Source organism: Geotrypetes seraphini, chromosome 1 (genome assembly GCF_902459505.1).
Source record: "Geotrypetes seraphini chromosome 1, aGeoSer1.1, whole genome shotgun sequence".
NCBI classification, from domain to species: domain Eukaryota; kingdom Metazoa; phylum Chordata; class Amphibia; order Gymnophiona; family Dermophiidae; genus Geotrypetes; species Geotrypetes seraphini.
This window is the reverse complement of record NC_047084.1, coordinates 485,772,818-485,793,868: the sequence shown is the minus strand read 5'-3', so window position 1 is coordinate 485,793,868 and position 21,051 is coordinate 485,772,818. Positions and strand designations below refer to the sequence as shown.

At 45.6% G+C, this 21,051-nt stretch overlaps 1 protein-coding gene across 6 annotated transcripts in view; it reads right to left on the bottom strand.

The window, feature by feature from the left end:
* PTBP3 (polypyrimidine tract binding protein 3) overlaps positions 1–21,051 on the bottom strand; it is a 255,937-nt gene that overhangs the window by 156,351 nt on the left and 78,535 nt on the right. For all 6 annotated transcript variants that reach the window (XM_033926068.1, XM_033926101.1, XM_033926075.1 and 3 more), the window contains exon 2: positions 16,612–16,684. In XM_033926068.1, the coding sequence (XP_033781959.1) occupies positions 16,612–16,636 (25 nt within the window). In that variant the 5' untranslated portion in view covers positions 16,637–16,684. The remainder of the gene's footprint in view (positions 1–16,611; positions 16,685–21,051) is intronic.

Here is a 21,051-nt window from a genome sequence, read left to right as displayed (position 1 = left end):
ATCTCTTGGCCAACACCAAAATCTCATCTTGCTGTAAGAGACACTGAAATAAGTTAAAAATATTTGAGGAACTTATTGTGGGTGGCACACTGTGTGTTTTTCTCTCACTGCGCGACCCCCACCTCCTGTCCCTGGTGTGCTTATTTGAAAATTTCAGGTTTGAATGCATTGTCTTGTAGGCTCCTGAATGGAAACCACAGATCCACTGAACTCTCTTGAGCGCCTTTCCCCATCTGTTGAGTCACCAGATGATTGTGCATATGTCTTTCTTCTGATTTGTCAATCTCTCCGACTTCGGTCCATTTGTGGGTAGATAAAACCCTTTACACAATCTTGTTCATCCTGCCACAGTTTTCTCACTTTCATTTTCCTGACATCATTTTTAAACTCCTCCATTTTATCCTTCAAGTTTCAAGTTTATTTAAAATTTCTTATACTGCCCAATCAAGCTTTCTAGGCAGTATACAAAAAACGCCAAAACAATGCACCAATTAAAATACAATATTAACAGAGACAAACTTTCCAATTGCTCATCAAAACCCTTGACAGAGCTACATTCTTGAACTGTCCACAGCTTATCTTGATATTCACTCCTATATTGTTCCAATTCACTTCTGATGGTATCAATGATGAGCATCATCAAGTCAAGTGAGCATTTATTTAGTTTAGCATTCCACTTTTCCAGGAATACTACATTATCCAAAAGCAGTCTGTGGGGTTCCTCTTAATTCGTCAGTACTCTGCTAGAGTCATAGCCTGTAATTCTGCCTGTATAATGCATTTATGCAAAAATGACAGTTAATCCTAATCCGGTGTGATTACATTATCTTTTTCAAAAGTAAAAAGTCGGAATGTTGACAGTAGTCCCTCCACTTGTTGTTCCATATACGAGAGGACTGTATCCCATCTGGAAGATGCCATCTCAATCAATTCCCAAAATAAGTTGCAGGGTACCCATAAATACACAGGGAAACACAATGATCTTCTCAGTGTACTGCTGGAAAAAAATCTAACAACAATATAAAAAAATCTAGCACACTCAACACTCCTGACGTGGCTCCTGTTTCGCAGATCCACCCTCTGCAACATGGGAGTAAACCCAAAATGCCTTCTAAAGTTCTTCACTGGCTGAATCGACCAAAGCTGAATCAACCAGGGGCATTTGTGTAGCAGTTATTGCCAGAAGGAAACGTCATTTGAAGGTAAGTACTGTTTATGTTGAATGCATGACGTTTCTTAGTGCATATTTGTTGGACTACATTGCCCTGTGCTTTAATGACTAACTGGATTTCAAGAACCTCACGATTAGAATGTCAAGTGACTAGCCATTATCCTGGGAAAGGGATTTCATATTTTGATATATTTTTTTTCTTGCTATTTGTATACATGAATGTTTTGTTATTTGCCAGGAGTATATGAGAAAGTCAGTTAGTAAGTAGAGGTTTTTCTCAATGGCTGAAGGTGGGCCACCCTGTTTCTTGTACTCCTTGTGGGGTTCAACAGAGTTTGGCTCTTTAAACCTGAGGCTTTTTCTCCACTTTTATTGATTGCGTTTTGCAGCGAGTGGTTCTGAAATGACTGGATTATTTTTGTTATAGATTTCTTTTACCCCCAGACACACAAACTGTGATGTATATAATTCTTTGCAACTTCTATTATGTTAGAAAGAATACAATTCAAGAAAACAATAGAGTTTAAAAACATTGTAATAATTTACATTTTTAAGTTGTTTGTTGCATTTTTACAAGGGCGATGAACAAACAGCTCAGTCTCAATATTGTTTCCCAATCTTACTGGATAATGTTTCCAAAAGAGTTAGTTCTGTGCATACCAGGACACTGTGTGTTGGATATGATCCCAGCCTCACAAATGTACTGCTACTGTACATCTCAACACTTGAAGTGTCTATTTAATTTAAAGTAACTTATATTCTGCTTATCCATTAGGAATGTTTCAAGCAATTTACAAAGCAACACTGGCACTAAAACAATTATTTCAACTGTTTGAACTGAGCTAAATCAAATGTCAGTCAAAAGAAGGGAAATTCTTAAACTTTCTCCCAAAACCTTAACGTAACCTATTTCATGTATTCCTTATGGTGTGTTATGAAAGGAATATCACAGAGCACAAAGGATATTTATTGTCATTTAAAAGAATATGGCAGCCAATTATAGACTATTATATGACACAATTTTTTTTTATTTTCTTCTGTCTCTCCCAATTGATATCCACAGTGGTATCTTCTGCTCCATATTGTTGATCTGGTAATTATATTGTAAAGATGTTTTCTCTTTTATTTTGGTAGTTTATTTGTCTTGTTTCTGTTAGTATTTGTTGTACTGTAATTCTATATATAGAAAACTCAATAAAGATTATCTGGACAAAAAAGTAACTTATTTCAATCATTTCATCTGCTAGCAAAGTATTCCATATTCTACAGCCAGTGACAGACAATGAACAGTTCCTAGTTATGGTTAAAACAATATATTTTATAGCTGAAACAAAAGTAATCCACAATCCATGAAATTCAAACACGGTTCTTAGCATGAGGAATAAAAAAATCACTCAAATATTAGCATTTTAATCATCAAAATTAGAAATTTAAACATGGTACATCAAATGATAAGAAGAGATTAGGTTCTTACCTCGGAAATCTTCTTTCTAGTAGACAGACACTTTATTCCTGAACCTGTGGGTATTCAATCCCTTCTCAAGAGAATTCTTATAAAGAGCCTCATTAGCATTCTTTTGCTCCACCTCCCATCCCTCTGGGCTGTCCTCTAATTCCTCAGCTTGTACCAAAGCAGATGGTCAGCCTTGGAGAGGAAAAAGAATAGGGAGGGATACAGGGACTCTCCCTAAGAAAAATGTCTGTTCTGCTCATATCATTACCATATAACAGATAAAACAATACTTACTGGGTGAACTTCTGCCTCAACAAGTCTGGAATCTGGGCTGCTTGTGTCTTCGGACTGCCTCTCGGGCCCAACAAATCAGCTGGAGACCTCAACCTCCACCAGACCTCGCGCATGCAAACAGGGGGGAGGAAGGCAGTCAGTCAGCCCCGATCCTGGAAAATCTGCCACGCAGCCTGCACTCAAGCCCAATGTGGATGAATCTGGGGCGAAACTTGCTTTTAGTATAGGCTGACCAAGTGGGTGCACTGAAAAAGAAGCCTGCCCCTTGGAAGCAGACCCGGCCTCAACCTCAGAGTCTACACTCTTCCGCAGTCAGAGATGTCCCAAGATTGGGATCCTCTGCAGCAGTGAAAAGCCTCGCAGATAGCAACCCCCCCAAAAAAAAAAATTTAACTGAAAAATAAACATGAGCAGAAAAGACAGGCTTCTAACCATTTCACTTGTAGAGAGACAACTGAGAAATTAGAGGACAGCCCAGAGGGATGGGAGGTTGAGCAAAAGAATGCTAATGAAACTCTCTACAAGAATTCTCACAAGAAGGGATTGACTACCCACAGGTTCAGGAATAAAGTGTTTGTTGCACTAGAAGCAACCAGTGTATTACCTGCAAGCATGGCCCCCATATGAATATGTAAGCCACAGCTGGTAAGCAGTTAGGATACAGAATTTTGTGTCAGCTAAATGTGTCATGCTAAATGACCGGGAACACTCAATGCTAAGTTTATGAAATGACAACATTACCATTGATTTCCTTGGCTCTTTGAAGATGAAGATAAACCCATGAGCATCCTTCATTTCTAACTTTGGAAAGAACAGTTAGATGTGGCTCACCATGTAACAATTTAGTGCCAACCTTTACTGCTGGCCCTAACTTACCCCATAAGATCTCAGCCATCCTAATATTCATAACAAATTTATTTTGTGTTAACTAGTGCTGCCCAGTTTCCAATTCGAATCAATTCGTAAAATAAATAAATAAATAAATAAATCGGACTTGCCAATTCGGTTACCAACCCTCCCACCTCGCCCCCTAAAGCAGGAGCGGCAGCGCTGCCTCTTGCTGGATTGCTGTTGCCGCTTTAGGGGGCAAGGGGGAGGGTCAGCCGGGAAGTGCTGCCTTGCCCTTTGCAGCATCCTCTGGATTCCCCCCTGGCCTCCCTGTTCTTACCTTAAGATAATCAGCAGCCTGAACAGAAGATCGCAGTGCTGTAGCAATCTTTGCAGGCCGTCATCCTCAGCACCACATTGGCTCTGTCGCGATCCTGATGTCAGAGGAGGGGTGTGTCTGTGGTAGAGTGAATGTGGTGCTGAGGACGACGGCAGCCTGCAAAGATTGCTACAGCACCGCAATTCTCTCTGCAGGCTGCCAATTATCTTAAGGTAAGAGCGGTAGGCCGGGGGGAACATGCAGGCTTTTGGGGAGGAGACCAGGCCTTCAGGGGAGTGCAGGCCTTCGGGGGGAGGGGCATGCCTTCAGGGAGGAGGGCCCTGGTGTAGAAGTACACGGAGGGACAGAGGGAGGGAAGGAAGAGGGGGGGTTCAAAGAGACGTGCATATACCAGACTAGGGGGGAAGAAATAATGGGTCTAAAAACAGAGGAGAGGGAGAGAGATGGTGGACAATGGGATTTAGGGAGGGAAGGAACAGAAAGGGAGAGAAGTTGGACACAAGGGATGGTGTGGAGGGGGTGGGGATAGAGATACTGGATAGGAGGGTAGTTGGGAAAAGAAAGGGAGAGCTGGTGAACCCTGGGGTGGTGGGGAAGGAGGGAGAGATGCTGGATGAAAGGTTAGTTAATAAAAGGAGAGATGGTGGATCTGGGGATGGTGGGGTCCATTGTTGCAGCTGCAGGGATGGAGATGAAAAAAAGGAAAGATGCCAGACCTCCAGGGAAGGGAAGGGAAGGGGAGGACAGAGATGGAAGATGGATGGTTAGCACGGAGAAAGAAGGAAATGAGAAATGGGAGGAGACCCTGGCAAGCGAGTCATCAGAAGATAACCAGAGCCTGGGACCAACATGATTTCAATAATGACCAGACAATTTAAAAAAAAAAAAAAAATTTTATTTTCTGTTTTGTGATTACAATATGTCAGATTTGGAATGTGTATCCTGCCAGAGCTGGTGTTAGACCATAAATGTGAGCTAGGATTTAACAGAGAGAGAAGTCTTTTTTGTTTGTTTATTTTGTTTACACCACAGTGCCAGTGTGGGTGAAGGGGCTATAAAATAAACCCACCAGGATATTTGAAAAAAAAACACTCAATTGGGCAGGAAAATTGAATTGAAAAATCGATTCAATAGGCTGAATCGAATCAAAATTTTTTCCCCTGAATCGGGCAGCACTAGTGTTAACCACTCTTGAATAGCAACTAAACATTTCTTAACAGTGCCACAGTTACTAACATTATTATGTATGGAAACAAAAAAGTGGATATGTTCCGTTTAAATGTTAGTCACCAAGAAGATTGCATAAGTCAACATACCACTTGAAGAAAAATATTAAAATGTAGACAGGACTAAGCCCTGTAGAGCTCTCCTGTTGTCAGGGTTCATGAGGAATAATCATCGATCCAAACTTGTTGATGATCCACCAAAACTAGGGTTACTAGATGTCCAGGAAAACCCTGACATGTCCTCTTTTTTAGAGGACTGTCCAAGTGCCTGGACATATTTTCAAACCGGGTTTCCCGAGCTCAAGGCCGCGTTTGGAAGGCCTCCAAGCATTCGGGATGTGATGACATGTGACCACATCACGTCACATCTGTGCATGCTCGACAGCCCTCCAGACATGGCCCTGAGCTCGTGAAATGAGGGGTGGGGCTGGGACCAGAACAGGGCGGGGCCACATGTCCTCATTTCTTCAAGAAGAAATCTGGTAATCCTACACCAGAACAGATCAAAACCAATTCTGCACAATCTAATCACATGACTAATGCTCACAAAAGTTACAGAGATGCTAAAAAAAATACCGTCCCCACTGAACTTTCACTATCCAGCTTGTGTCGCTTAAACTTCCATTGCTCCAGGTACAAAATAAATACCCAAATATAATATGTAAACCACTTTAATTACAACTGCAGAAAGTTGGTATTTTATTTATTGGGATTTATTAACCGTCTTTATGAAGAGATTCACCCAAGGCAGTGTACAGCAAGTATAGTTCAACATAAAACTTACAATTGTGTTAACAGCATAACAATAGTAAACTGACCAAATAGAAACATTAATACAATGAATGAGGTAAACTCAGAATCAGCAAATTGAAACTTAATAGAAGTACCATGAAAATTTCAAAAATATACTTAATAGAACGAAATTCAAATAGCAGATATATAATACAAAATCCATGTAATACTTATGAAACACCTAAAAGGCACACATTGGAACATAGATTTGATGCCGATACTTTTGTACAACACACGCTCATCATATAGCCGAAGGACCAAATGCAGATGTTACATGGGGAAAAGATGGGTATTATATAGTCCATTTAGGATAAACAGATGGGTGGCTAAACTCAAGGCAAGTTGTTTGTACAGTTAAACAAGATATTAGGAACTGATCTGAAATAGTCCAGGTACAGAAAGAGTATATATAGACAATTGCTAATGGTTGTTTGAATTTGCAGGATCAGAGTGAGTTATGCGTTTAGAAGTATCACAAAATTCCTGATCTGTGATTTTAGGGGGCATTCATACTTCCCCCAAAGTATTTTGAAGTCAGGTATTTGTCTACTGTTATGTTATGCTATGCTATATGCAATCTAATATCCCACCAATCCTCGCAAATCGGAGTTCTAGGTGCATTATAAATAGCAATTAAGCTATATCAAGCCTTACATACAGTGTCCCCGTCCCCGCAGGAACTTTATTTCCCTGTCCCGTCTCCATGAGTTTTCTTGCTCTCGCTGTCCCATTCCTGCAAGCTCTGCCTTAACTGCACAAGCCTCGAACACTTATGATTTTAAAGCGTTTGAGGCTGGCGCAGATGAGGATGGAGCTTGCAAGAATGGGGCAGGGACAGGAAAAGAAATCGCGGGGACGGGAAAATGAGTTCCCGCCGGGATGGGAAAAAATTTGTCCCCATGTCATTCTCTATTAGGAACCTATAATCTCTGTCTTGCTTTGGTTCAGGCATAATTGTTGTTTGTCCATTACTGAGTTACAGTTTAGGCAGTCAGTTTACTCAAAGCTGTGGGTAGATCTAGTTCAATGCATGAGTAGTTTCATATCAGCATAGATATAAAATTTTGTGTTCATTGACTAAAGCAGCTCATCCAGAGGCTCAAGCAGTGCATTTGATTCGCTAGACCATGACATCTTTCTTCAATGTTTGGATTCCTTTGGTCTATCTGGGAAAGTTAACCATTGGTTTGAGGTTGGTTTTTTTTTAGGTCACAAAGCTATCAGGTAAAATTAGGTATTGCTTTTTCTTAAAAAAAAATGGTGTAATCCTTATGGTGTCCCCAACGGCTCTCCTATTTCTCCACTACTTTTTAATGTTTATCTCTCTTCATTAAGCATTAACCCCCTTTTACAAAAATGCAGAAGAGGTTTTTAGTGCCGACTGGCACACTTGAATGCTCTGCGCTGCTCCAACGATCATAAAGTTCCTATGAGCATCGGAGCAGCGCAGAGCATTCCGCTAAAAACCTCTTCCACGCTTTTGTAAAAGAGGAGGGGGGGGGTAAACTTTCTAAAGTAGGAGTTAAGAATTTTAGTTACGCAGACAAGATTACAAAAATAATTCCGGTTACCTCCTTGTCCACTTTAGAACTATTAAGTATTGAAAGGGTACCAACAGCAGTAGAAAGTTTGATGTCGAAATTTAAACTGAACCTGAATAGGGAGAAAACTAAGGCCCTCTTTTACTAAGCCGCGATAGAGGTTTTTACTGCGGCCTGGGACGAATTCTATGGGTGTTAGAGCAGCGTCAGAGCATTTAGGCCCTGATTCTACAAAGTGCGTCCAGATTTTAGGCAGCTGTAGGCGTCCTACAGCTGTCTAATCAGCCAATTGGGATGCACGTTTTTTTAAAAAATGCTCCCCAGGCAGGCTGCCTATATTGAAGGCGCCTCCGGGAGCCTAGGGAGGCCCGCAAGATGCCTAAGCTCGCCTAAGGGCCTTAGGCGAACCTAGGCGGCCCTACGCGTCTCCCTAGTAGAGGAAGAGACGCTTAGAATATAGGCCAACAAAATGCTGGTCTACATTGTAAGTAGACGCGGCCGCTATACTTATTGCGGCAAGGGATCTCTCTGCCGCTATAAGTATAGCGGGCCGCGGCCGCCTGTCCGATTGCCGGCAGGAGGGTGGCCAAGCCCTCCTGCCAGAAGATGCCCCCCCCCGACACTACCAACTGCCCCCCCCCAACACTACCGATCGCTGGCAGGAGAGTGCCCAAACCCTCCTGCCAGAAGATGCCACCCCCCCGACACTACCGATCGCTGGCAGGAGGGTGCCCAAACCCTCCTGCCAGAAGATGCCCCCCCGACACTACGATCGCTGGCAGGAGGGTGCCCAATCCCTCCTGCCCAAAGACGCACCCCCTCTGCACCCTCCCCCCCTGCGCTAACAGCCCCCAAACCTCCACCCCACCAAACTAACCTTTTCTTTTGGCCAGATGGGTCTTCCGCCAAAGCCTAAGGCCTGATTGGCCCAGGCTCTAGAAGCCTGGACCAATCAGGCCTAAGGCATAGCGGGTCCGCCCATCCCCACTAAGTCTAAGACCTGATTGGCCCAGGCGCCTAGAGCCTGGGCCAATCAGGCCTTAGATTAAGTGGGGATGGGCGGACCCACTATGCCTGTACAGGTTACACACGATAAATGTGGATGCAGCAGGCTATACATTTTTAAATAAATAAAAGGGTGGTAAATGGCTTACTGCCAGAATATTTTGTAGATGCATTTTTGTTTACATCTTAAAAAACGTGTATCGCGAAGACCTTCTTTCTTTGCTTTTCTTTCGGTGAAAGGTTGCTCACACAAACAATATGTTAGCAGGCAACTTGCTTATCAAGCAGCTCTTTCGGACCTTGAAATTCGACCTCTGCTTGTTAATTCTACTTCTTATATGCACTTCAAAAGTTATTAAAAACTGAGGGCTCCTTTTGCGAAGCCACGTTAGCGGCTTTATCGCGTGCACCTTTTTAGCGCACGCTAACCCCCGCGCTAGCCAAAAAACTACCGCCTGCTCAAGAGGAGGCGGTAGCGGCTAGTGCAGCCGGAAAATTAGCACGCGCTATTATGCGTGTTAAACCGCTAACGAGGCTTTGTAAAAGGAGCCCTGAATTGTTTGTTAAATATGTTAATGATTGAATTGTTTTTAGAATTTGAATCCATAATAATAAAAGGCTAAGCGCGCATGCGCTTTTCAAAGATCGTGATTCCTGGTGGCGTGAGGTGTGCTTCTGTGCCAGACCTCACGGCGCCTGCGCTAGCTGTAGGCGCGTGACTGTACAGAAGACGCCAGCGACTCCTCCCTTCCGCTGCCGTTCCTCTTCAAAGCGGCCTGCTGAGGTTCACCAGTCGCTGTAGCGAACCTTGCAGGCCGCTCTCCACCTTCCCGACATGGTGCTGAAGAAGGAGTCGGGGTTGCCGCTGCCGCCACGCTCGCACATCTTCCTGCAGCCCCGCCCACCGCCAAGAAGCAGGAGATCTGGGCCAAGAGGTGAACAATGCAGCCCCAGCTCCAGTTCGAGGAATGGAGGGAGGGTAAGAATGGGAGGGGGGTGAAAACGGAAGGGGGCCATGGGGCAGCAGGCATTGCACAACAGGGGACCAGGGGGAGACGGAGAGGGGGCTGCTTTGGGGGGAGGGGGGCAGACAGCAATCATCAGGGGGGAACAGAAGGGGGCCACGGAGCACGCAGGCATGGCACAACAGGCACGGGGCAGGCAGGCATGGCACAACAGGGGGAGAGGGAAAGGGGTGTGCTCGGGGGCAGAAAACAATCATGCTTTGCTCTGGGAGGGGGGGGAGACAGAAAGGGGCCACGGAGAGACAGGCAGGCATGGTGCAACAGAGAAATACAAGTAGGCAGGGGGGCCAGGGAGAGACACAGACAGAATGAATGATAGACAGACAGACAGACAACGTCCAAGGAGAGAGAGACAAAGAAAAAAACCCAGACAGACATCTGCTCTAGCGCCCGTTAATGTAACGGGCTTAAAGACTAGTATTATATAATTTTGCTGATAATGGTCAGTTTTTTATTTTTGTACATCACATTGAACTGAAAGGCACTGTGATTCATAAATAAATTTTTATGTTACATTAGATATTAAATAAAATGGGAGATAGCATGGATCCCTGTGGCACTCCACAGTTCAGTGTCCAAGGTAATGATGTGCTCAACAGAACTGATTGTTGTCTGTTTGACAAATAAGAATTGAACCATGTAAATACTCTGCCACAGATATCTGTTTCTGCCAGTCTTATAAGCATGATATTATGGTACGTGACATCAAAGGTTGCTGAGAAATCTAGCAATATTAGTATCGAGGCAGATGCCATCACAGTTGACATCCTTGAAGCTTAAGGACCTGTAGTTCTAGGGACAACCATAGGGAAAGTTTGTAGAGCATAGGAACTTCTTTAGAGGGGTTGTTTTTTCTAATGCCATTGCTAGGCGTGCATACCAGATATCAACTTGTTCTGACACTGCCGTCATCTTTTCATCCATATGGAGGGAGGAAGTTATCAGCAGTCAGATTTCTTGTGTCTTGAATTTCCTTCCAAACTTTGGTTGGACCCATCTTATTTACGTAGGCCTTACTAGAAAGTTTAATTAGAAAATGATCAGGGGTGTTATCCCAATGCCACTAACCTTATGTTCAAAGATTTCAACCAAGATCACCTGAGTGAATCCTAGAGCTGCCATCGCATCAAGAAAGGCAGCAGTGGTGGAGTCTGGACTTTCAATGTGCAGTTTAAAGTCTACCATGATCAGTAGCTCAGGGTTACCTCAGTCATCAGATTCAGCAGTTCTTGTACAGATGATGCATTATTGCGAGATGCTCTGTGGACATTGGTTTCTTATCTCCCAGCTGGACTAGGAGGCATTCTGACTGAGACAGGTGTGGGATGGAGACTCGGCGCAGTTTGATTGTCTCTCAGATCAGGACTGCATTTCATCTTGGTTGGTGCAGGATAGTGAATTCTGTGGGGCATAGTTCAGCCACTGGTGCTTCTCCACTTTCATCCAGCTAGGTCTCAGTTACAGTATTTTCAAGATGTTTAAATGGTATTCACTGACGATATCATGGATCATAGGAAATCATAGTGGTGATATGACAGAGGTCTATAAAATACTGAGTGGAGTGGAAAGGGTAGATGTGAATCACTTGTTTACTCTTTCCAAAAATACTAGGACTAGGGGGCATGCGATGAAGCTACTAAGTAGTAGATTTAAAACAAACCGGAGAAAATATTTCTTCACACATAGTGTAATTAAACTCTGGAATTTGTTGCCAGAGAATATAGACTCCCTGGTCTCTACTGACGCCAACCCTACCTTACCTGTCTCCACCCCCATTCCAGCTGACAGATCCTGGACCGTCTTCGAACTTGTTTCCGAATCGCAAGTCTCCAAACTTTGCCTCAAACTAAAAACTTGCAAGTGCACCTTGGACCCTTTCCCCATCTACCTATTCGAGAACACCTCTACATAGGCCATCGCTTCCCTCACCGATCTTATAAACTCAGCCCTAACATCGGGCCTCTTCTCCTCCGACATGGGACATATTTCATTGGCCCCTCTATTGAAAAAGGCCGACCTTGACCCCTCCATACCATCAAACTACCGCCCAATAGCAAATATCCCCCTCCTAACCAAGTTATTAGAATCCATCATATTCACTCAACTCTCATCCTACCTAGAAAGATTCTCTATTCTCCTACCCCACCAATTCAGCTTCAGACCCAACTTCAGCACCAAATCCCTTCTGGCCTCACTAATCTCTAAGGTGCAACAACTCCATTCTCGCAACAGATTCGCTGTTCTCCTACAATTCAACCTCTCCGCAGCTTTCGACGTCATCCATCACGATATCCTAATCTTCCAACTCTCCGAAATAGGCATAAACTCCACAGTCCTAGATTGGTTCTCGAAATTCCTACGCTTCCGCTCCTACACCGTTAACTTAAACAGTACCCCATCCCCCCCTGGAAACCGAAATGTGGAGTCCCGCAAGGCTCCCCCCTCTCTCCTATCCTTTTCAACATCTACATGTCCTCTCTGAAACTCCTTCATCTATCCCCCCTAGAAACTCTCTACACCTACACTGATGACATCCTCATCCTCCTCGAGACCGACTTGAACCTCTCTAACCTTGCTGAGAACATATCCACTTGTATAACGAATCTCCAATCCTGGGCCCAATCTGTACAAATGAAACTGAATGAGTCCAAAACAAAACTACTTTGGCTCGGCACAACATTAGATCATTTACCCTCCTCCATCCCATTACCTTCTGGCCCCACTCTTCAGCTTGAGTTTTCAAGCAAAGTCCTAGGCATCATCATAGACTCCTCTCTCTCCTTCAATGATCACCTCAATTCTTTGATAAAAAAATGCTTCTTCTGCCTTCATATGTTGAAGAAGGTGAGATCCTGCTTTCATCATTCTCACTTTACCGTCCTCGTTCAATCTACTATCCTCTCTAGACTGGACTACTGCAACTCCATCTATATAAGCCTAACTAAGAAAAACCTCCATAGACTTCAGCTAATTCAGAACGCCGCGGCTAAGCTTATTTTCGCAAAAGGCAAGTTCGATCATGTCTCCCCACTCCTCTCCAAGCTTCACTGGCTCACAGTATACTCCAGAGTCCTCTTTAAATGTGCCTGCTTAGCCTTCAAGATCCTACATGGCGTCCTTCCTCCCGTTATCCCACTCTTTTGGAATTCCTCAAAACCACACTCCACCAGACCCTCCCAAAAACTGAAACTATCATTCTCCTCTATAAAAGGTATATCCCGCGCAGGAAAACTTGGAACATCTCTCCCCTTTAGAACCACAGAACTCTGGAACAACCTCTCATCCCCACTCAGAAACTCAAGCTCCTTCCAATCCTTCCGCAAACACTTGAAAACTTGGCTCTTTGCAAAAATCTAATCACCTCCCATTCTCTAGTATTCTGTCCCTCTCTATCCTCTTAGTCCCTCTCCTTTATCCTTCATTGTAGTTCCTTTCCTCTTAATTCTGTAAACCGTGCCGAGCTCTGCGCTTGCGGAGATGGCGCGGTATACAAACCTAAAGTTTAGTTTAGTTTAGTGAAATTGTTAGCTTAGCAGGATTTTAAAAAGGTTTAGATTATTTCCTAAAAGAGAAGTCTATAGGCCATTATTGAGATGGCTTGGAGAAATCCACTGCTTATTCTTAGGATAAGCAACACAAAATCTGATTTACTACTTAGGATCTTGCTAGGTACTTGGGACCTGGGTTGGACACTATTGGAAACAGGATATTGGAATTGATGGACCTTCGGTCTGTCCCAATATGGCAAGTCTTATGTTCTTATGACCTGGAGAGCTTAAGTGATGAATAAAGTCTACATTTCTACATGTCTGTTCTTGGGAAGAAGGCATAAGAATAGCCATACTAGGTCAGACCAGTCCTGTTTTCAACAGTGGCCAATCCAGGTCACAAGTACCTGGAAGAAAACCAAAAAACTAAAACTGTCCAGTAATAGAGCCCATATAATATCAGCCTGGTTAGTAAGCTCAAGCTTCACTGCAAATACCAACAGAAAGTCAGAGAAAAAAGTATTCACAAGCTTCTCCACAAAGCGTTGGACAGTTGTCAATGAAGGGACCAATCAATGCCCAGGTGCAGTAGTTCAATGCAAATTAAGTCCCTGCTGTAGCTCTTCTTAATATTAATCCCCTGGAGGATATTAAACTTGTATATTTAGCAGGAAACAAATTCAATTTTATTGAGCTTGTTTTTTGGTTGTTACTTCTAAACGAAACTTTAAGTTTATATACCGCATCCTCTCCATAGAGATGAAGCTCGGCACGGTTTACATGTGAGTTATTTTATGTAGTATGGTTAGATTTTATGTTATTTTATGAAGAATATATATGTGTTACTTGTTACCCGCCAAGAATTCTGCAGACTGTGCGGGCCACATGTCCTATAAATAAATAAGCTCCTTTAGCTTGGTTCTTATGGAGATGGAGATATTTTGGTTTTACTATAGGATGGGAGGGAGTTGGGCAGGGCCAGCCCTACCACTGAGTAACTGTGCTATTTGCCTATTGCCTTGATTTTCTGCCTTCCGTTTCAGCCCCTGGCCCCTCTATTAAGTCTCTGCCTATGGAACGCCATCTCTCCACATTTCCCTTGTTGGGGGGAGGGAAGAGAGATCTGTTCAGTCACTATATACCGTATTTTCGCGGATATAACGCGCACCCGTGTAAAACGCGCACACGGGTATAGCGCGCAGAAATCACTATGATATGTACAAAAACTTTTGTATACCGCGCTCACGGGTATACCGCGCATGATGCCCGACGCTCCTTTCGCCCGCCCTGACTTTCCGTGCGCTGTCCCGACTCTCCGTTCACCCCCCCTGACTTCCGTGCACTGCCCTGACTTTCCGTGCGCTGTCCCGACTCTCCGTTCACCCCCCCTGACTTTCCGTGCACTGTCCCCCCTTGAAGTCCTGTCCCCCCTTGAAGGTCTGTCCCCATCCTGAAAGCCTGATGCCCCCCCCCGACGTCCGATACATCCCCCCCCCCCCGGCAGGACCACTCGCACCCCCACCCCGAAGGACCGCCGACTCCCCAACAATATCGGGCCAGGAGGGAGCCCAAACCCTCCTGGCCACGGCGACCCCCTAACCCCACCCCGCACTACATTACGGGCAGGAGGGATCCCAGGCCCTCCTGCCCTCGACGCAAACCCCCTCCCCCCAACGACCGCCCCCCCCCCAAGAACCTCCGCCCGTCCCCCAGCCGACCCGCGACCCCCCTGGCCGACCCCCACGACACCCCCACCCGCCTTCCCCGTACCTTTGTGTAGTTGGGCCAGAAGGGAGCCCAAACCCTCCTGGCCACGGCGACTCCCTAACCCCACCCCGCACTACATTACGGGCAGGAGGGATCCCAGGCCCTCCTGCCCTCGACGCAAACCCCCCTCCCCCCCCAACGACCGCCCCCCTCAAGAACCTCCGACCGCCCCCCCAGCCGACCCACGACCCCCACGACCCCCCCACCCCCCTTCCCCGTACCTTTGGTAGTTGGCGGACAGACGGGAGCCAAACCCGCCTGTCCGGCAGGCAGCCAACGAAGGAATGAGGCCGGATTGGCCCATCCGTCCTAAAGCTCCGCCTACTGGTGGGGCCTAAGGCGCGTGGGCCAATCAGAATAGGCCCTGGAGCCTTAGGTCCCACCTGGGGGCGCGGCCTGAGGCACATGGTCGGGTTGGGCCCATGTGCCTCAAGCCGCGCCCCCAGGTGGGACCTAAGGCTCCAGGGCCTATTCTGATTGGCCCACGCGCCTTAGGCCCCACCAGTAGGCGGAGCTTTAGGACGGATGGGCCAATCCGGCCTCATTCCTTCGTTGGCTGCTTGCCGGACAGGCGGGTTTGGCTCCCGTCTGTCCGGCCAACTACCAAAGGTACGGGGAAGGGGGGTGGGGGGGTCGTGGGGGTCGGCCAGGGGGGTCGCGGGTCGGCTGGGGGGGCGGTCGGAGGTTCTTGGGGGGGCGGTCGTTGGGGGGGAGGGGGGTTTGCGTCGAGGGCAGGAGGGCCTGGGATCCCTCCTGCCCGTAATGTAGTGCGGGGTGGGGTTAGGGGGTCGCCGTGGCCAGGAGGGTTTGGGCTCCCTTCTGGCCCGATATTGTCGGGAAGTCGGCGGTCCTTCGGGGTGGGGGTGCGAGTGGTCCTGCCGGGGGGGGATGTATCGGACGTCGGGGAGTCGGCCGGGCAAGAGGGCTTGGGCTCCCTCTTGCTCCGATCGTGGATGCGGGTGCGGGTGGGAGCGCGTGCGAGCGGTCGTTCGGGGTGGGGGTGCGAGCGGTCCTGCTGGGGGGGTGAATCGGGCGTCGGGCGGGGTGGGAACTATGTTTAAAAACTTTTGTATACCGCGCTCAGGCATATAACGCGCGAGGGGTATGCGCGGTAGGTAAAAACGCGTATAACGCGCGCGTTATATCCGCGAAAATACGGTACTGGTTAATTTCGGAGCTAAGGGAAGCCCATCTTGCTCATCTACCTCTCCCCGGAGATAAAGGCAAACAAGAAGGCTCATGGGTAAGCCATTCTGGCACACAGCAACCTATATTAATGAAAGCTGCTTTACTCCACCTCAGACTCAAAGAAAATTTCTAGCATTAAAACCCTACACGTTAAGCCTTCCAGTTTTGCACACATTTTTTGGGCATTCAGGACTAACAGTTAATTCCTTCGTTACCACAGGATTTAAATGGCAGCTTGCTAACGTGTATACATTCTGGTGTACTAAATTCCTTCTTGCACCAGTCACTAAATTGTGCCTAGCACTTAATTACATTCAAACACATGAGTAAATGTAAAGCTTCGATGACATGTTCATGAAATGTGTGCACAATGGTTCTACTAATTCTAAGACTACGGAAATCAACAAGATCAGTTCACATGACAAGAGAATTCCAATTTTTCCAACAACAAAAAACCAGAACAAACCGTTCTTCCAAAAAAATCTCACTGTACCTGCAGCTGGAGTAGAACTGCTCATGGTATAAGGCCCATTAGTGATACCAGAAGCAAGCAGCTCGTCAGTTCTCTGCCAAAAAGATAAAAAAATTAAATAATCAGTAAAACATCAATTTAATCCCATCATCTAATGAGTTTTAAATTAAAGCATGTGCTTCTCCGTGCTTAGTTTCATGGTCAGTTTCTCAAAATGAAAAACGACTTCTGTGCAAGCAACAGCACTAACCAAGAAATCAAAGGATTAAAATTTCCCAGAGGAATTAAAGTGCTCAGCCTCACAAATGATAAGCTTTGCAAACCAGTGCTATGTCATAAGCACCGGGGTTCAACATATTAAAACTAGATGACTTGACTTGCATAAAACCTATTGACAAACTTACATAAGCCCAATTAAATGTCACAAATAAATTTTATTTCCACACTATAACAGAACTGCATTTCCAACCATAAGAAGCATTTACTCCCTTTCATTTTTTGTTCTAAAAAAAGATGGAAGGATGACAACACATTTGTAACCATGTTTATTATTTCTTCCACATTACATTCACAAGCAGAGTACACGTTCCCCTCCATATTCGCAGTTTTTCGTTTGCAGGCTCCGCCCCCAAATTACATCAGCGAAAAACGCAGCTCCCAGCGTTACAGAGAAAATCGCTGCTCCCAGCATTGTACAGAGAATAATCGCTGCACTTTCTTCACAGGAACTGGTCAGGTTATTTGCGATTTTAGCCTATTTTCTAGAGTTTTTAACAGAAAACCGCAAATAACAAACGAAAAGTTATTTGCGGTTTTTCGGTATTCGCCGAGTTGTTTTTCCCCTATCACCGGGAATACAGAGGGGGAAGTGTAAATATGTTTATGTATCTTTGATCCAGAGAACAGTGGGGAGGGGGTGGCTTTGCTCATGGCTTTCCCTCTCTAAACTTTCCTACTCCGAAGACAGCATAGGGAATAATCCAGGGCTGAGTTGTGGGTGCAGTGGGTGAGAGAGCATGGTAAGAGGAGTTTGTAATTTTAGGGCTCCTTTTACTAAGCCGCGTTAGGGCATTAACACGCGGAATAGCGCGTGCTAAATTGCTGCGCGCTAGATGCATTGAGCTGGGGTTAGTTCTAGCCACGTAGCGTGGGTTTAGCACACGCTAAAATGCTGTGTGCGCTAAAAACGCTAACACAGCTTAGTAAAAGGAGCCCTTAGGCATGACTAGAAGACTGTCAATTTTATGTTCTGAATTTATAATTACGCATGTTTATTTTATGGAATCCGCTTAGATTATAGGCGGTATACACATTTTTTAAAAATAAATATATTTGAACGGAGTTACCTAGTAGTAGGTGCCTCTGAGAATTTTGATAGTTGGGCAGAAACTATCAAATAAAGAGAAAATTTCTCTTACTTGGCAGATTGACCCTGCCAAATATATCCCCAGATGCATCATGTGGGGCTGTGAACCACCATTTTTCAAGACGGCAGTGTCAGAGGCAAATGTGAGTAGGAATTGCTCTTGCCTCCTTTAATGTATGAACTGGGAAAAGTTGAGGGGGGGGAGTTTGCATTAGATGCTAGGGAAAAATGATTTTAGGGGGGAGTTGTTTGTTTTTTAACAGTTGGGGGTCAGTGGAGGGTGGGGTGTACTGGACGTCAAAGCTATATTTAAGTTGGGGCTGGATTTTGGGGGCCAATGTATACTGCCACAATTTAAAAAAAAAATTTTAATGTCACCATTCCTGTTAGTACTCAGGTACCAGCAGAAAAGGTTAATTTTGTAATTAGTGATGCAGTTTTAAAGCAACAATAATTTGCCTGCACAATGCTTACAGTATAACAAAAATGAGGACAACCAAAATGTATCAAATCACTACCCCAATCAATCATCTGATTAAAAGCATAAATAGTCCAGGGCAGATAATCCCCAACTCATATGAATGATTAAAAATGTGACCAAAAGGTCATCTGAGCAAAACACCTCTTACTACCAAGCCTAAATGATCTCAGATACACTTCAACTAGGCCACAGTGCTAAGTTCCTTACAAAATCACATATAGACGATTAGGCCCTGATTCTGTATAGGACGCCCAGGAGAGGTGTCCTATACAGAATCGGTCCTACACTAAACCCCGATTCTGTAACTGGCGTCCATGGTACAGACGCTGGTTAGAGAATCAGGTTAAATTAGACACAGTCGCTATACTTATCGCTGCAAGGGATCTCTCCCTGCTGCAATAAGTATAGCGGCCGCGGCCGCCTGCCCCATCACCAGCAGCAGGATGCCCAACTCCTCCTGTCGGAACCCTGAACCCCCCCCCCAAACTAGTAATCGCCAACAGGAGGATGCCCAACTCCTCCTGTCGGAACCCTGAACCCCCTCTCCCCCCCAAACTGGTAATCGCCGACAGGAGGATGCCCAACTCCTCCTGCCGGAAAGCCCGACGATCCCCCCTCAACTAATCTCCCTCACCCAACTAACCTTTAAATGTTGGTCGGCTGGACGGGTCTTGCTGCCGTCCAGCCGACAGGCCCGCTTCGTGGAAATGAGACGGGCCCGCCCCTTCCCGGCCCATCCCCGCTAAATCTAAGGCCTGATTGGCCCAGGCTCTAGAAGCTTGGACCAATCAGGCCTTAGGCATAGCGGGTCTGCCCATCCCCACTAATCCTAAGGCCTGATTGGCCCAGGCTAGGCACCTGTCGGTGATTACCAGTTTGGGGGGGGGGGGGGGGTCTGGGGTTCGGGTCCGGGGTTCCGGCAAGAGGAGTTGGGCATCCTCCTGCCGGTGATGGGACTGCAGCAGGGAGATCCCTTGCCGCGATCAGTATAGCGGCCGTGTCTACTTACAATGTAGACCAGCATTTTGCTGGCCTACATTTTAAGCGTCTCTTCCTCTACTAGGGAGACGCGTAGGGCCGCCTAGGTTCGCCTAAGGCCCTTAGGCGAGCTTAGGCATCTTGCGGGCCTCCCTAGGCTCCCGGAGGCGCCTTCAATATAGGCGGCCTGCCTGGGGAGCATTTTTTTTTTAAATGTGCATCCCGATTGGCTGATTAGACAGCTGTAGGACGCCTACAGCTGCCTAAAATCAAGACACACTTTGTAGAATCAGGGCCTTAGTGTATTTTGGTTGTTTATATCTACTATAGCATGTATAATTACTCAGTGAATCTCAGATAACTCGATTACTGTACCACTACCTCCCAAATATGTCTTGTCCATATTTGCCTTGACTATACCATGTATGTTCTCCTGTAAGCCGTTCTGGGCTCTTTTGGGAGGATGGGCTAAATGAATGAATGAATAAATGCTTCTTCCATCTTGATTGTTGTGGCTGTTCGAGTCTTAACACATCCAAGTAGAACTGTTGTTGCTTTCTTAAGAGTATGCTGTGAGATCTGCACTAGTTTGTTTTTATATAGGGAAATTCTCAAACCCAATTGGTTGTGATTTGAGACAGGTGGTTTTCTCAGGAAGATGGGATATTTGGGCAGGAAAGTCCATTGGTCACAAATTTGAATTTTAGCAGAACAAAACCGAGATTATAATGTTGTCTTTGTATCACTCCATGGTGTGACCGTACCTCAAATACTGTGCGCAATTATGATCACTGCATCTCAAAAAAGATATAACAAAATTAGAGAAGGGCAACAGAAATGATAAAGGAAATGGGACAAATTCCCTCTAAGGAAAGGTTAAAGAGACAAGGGCTCTTCAGCTTGGAGAAGAGATGACTGAGAGGAGAAATGATAGAGGTCTATAAAATACTGAATAGTGTGGAATAGGAAGACATACCGTATTTTTTGCTCCATAAAACCCACATTTTTCACCCCCAAAAAGGGGGTAGAAATTAGGGTGCGTCTTAAGGAGCAAAAAGGGGTTGGGTTCTATCGGCAGGAAGGGCTGAGCACCTCCTGCCAGCGATTGTCGGGGGGTGGATTCTGCGGCAGGAAGAGTTGAGCACCTTCCTGCTGACGATCTTAGGGGAGATGTTGGGGGGTCCATCAGGAGGAGTTGGGCACCCTCCTACTGGCGATTTGTGGGGGGGCCCGTTGGGGGGGGGTGTCCGGAGAGGGGGGATGGGCATGTTAAACCCGATTCTGAAACCAGCGTCATGGACGTCGGTTACAGAATCAGGTTAACTTTGGGTGGGTGTAGACCCAATTCTGTACAGGACGCCCGAACTGGCGTTCTATACAGAATCCGGGCCTAAGGGCTTTAATGCTTTAATAATTTCCATGCTTTAATAATTTCAAAATTGGATTATTTCAATATTGTATACCTAGGGACCTCAAATAGGAATCTGAAAAGATTACAAAACCTACAGAATACTGCAATAAATGTTTTAGGCTTAAAAAAAAATTGATAGGGTAACACCCCTTTATTTGCAATATCATTGGCTAACCATTCGTTATAGAATCCAATTTAAAGCTTTATTTCTTGCGCATAAAGTTT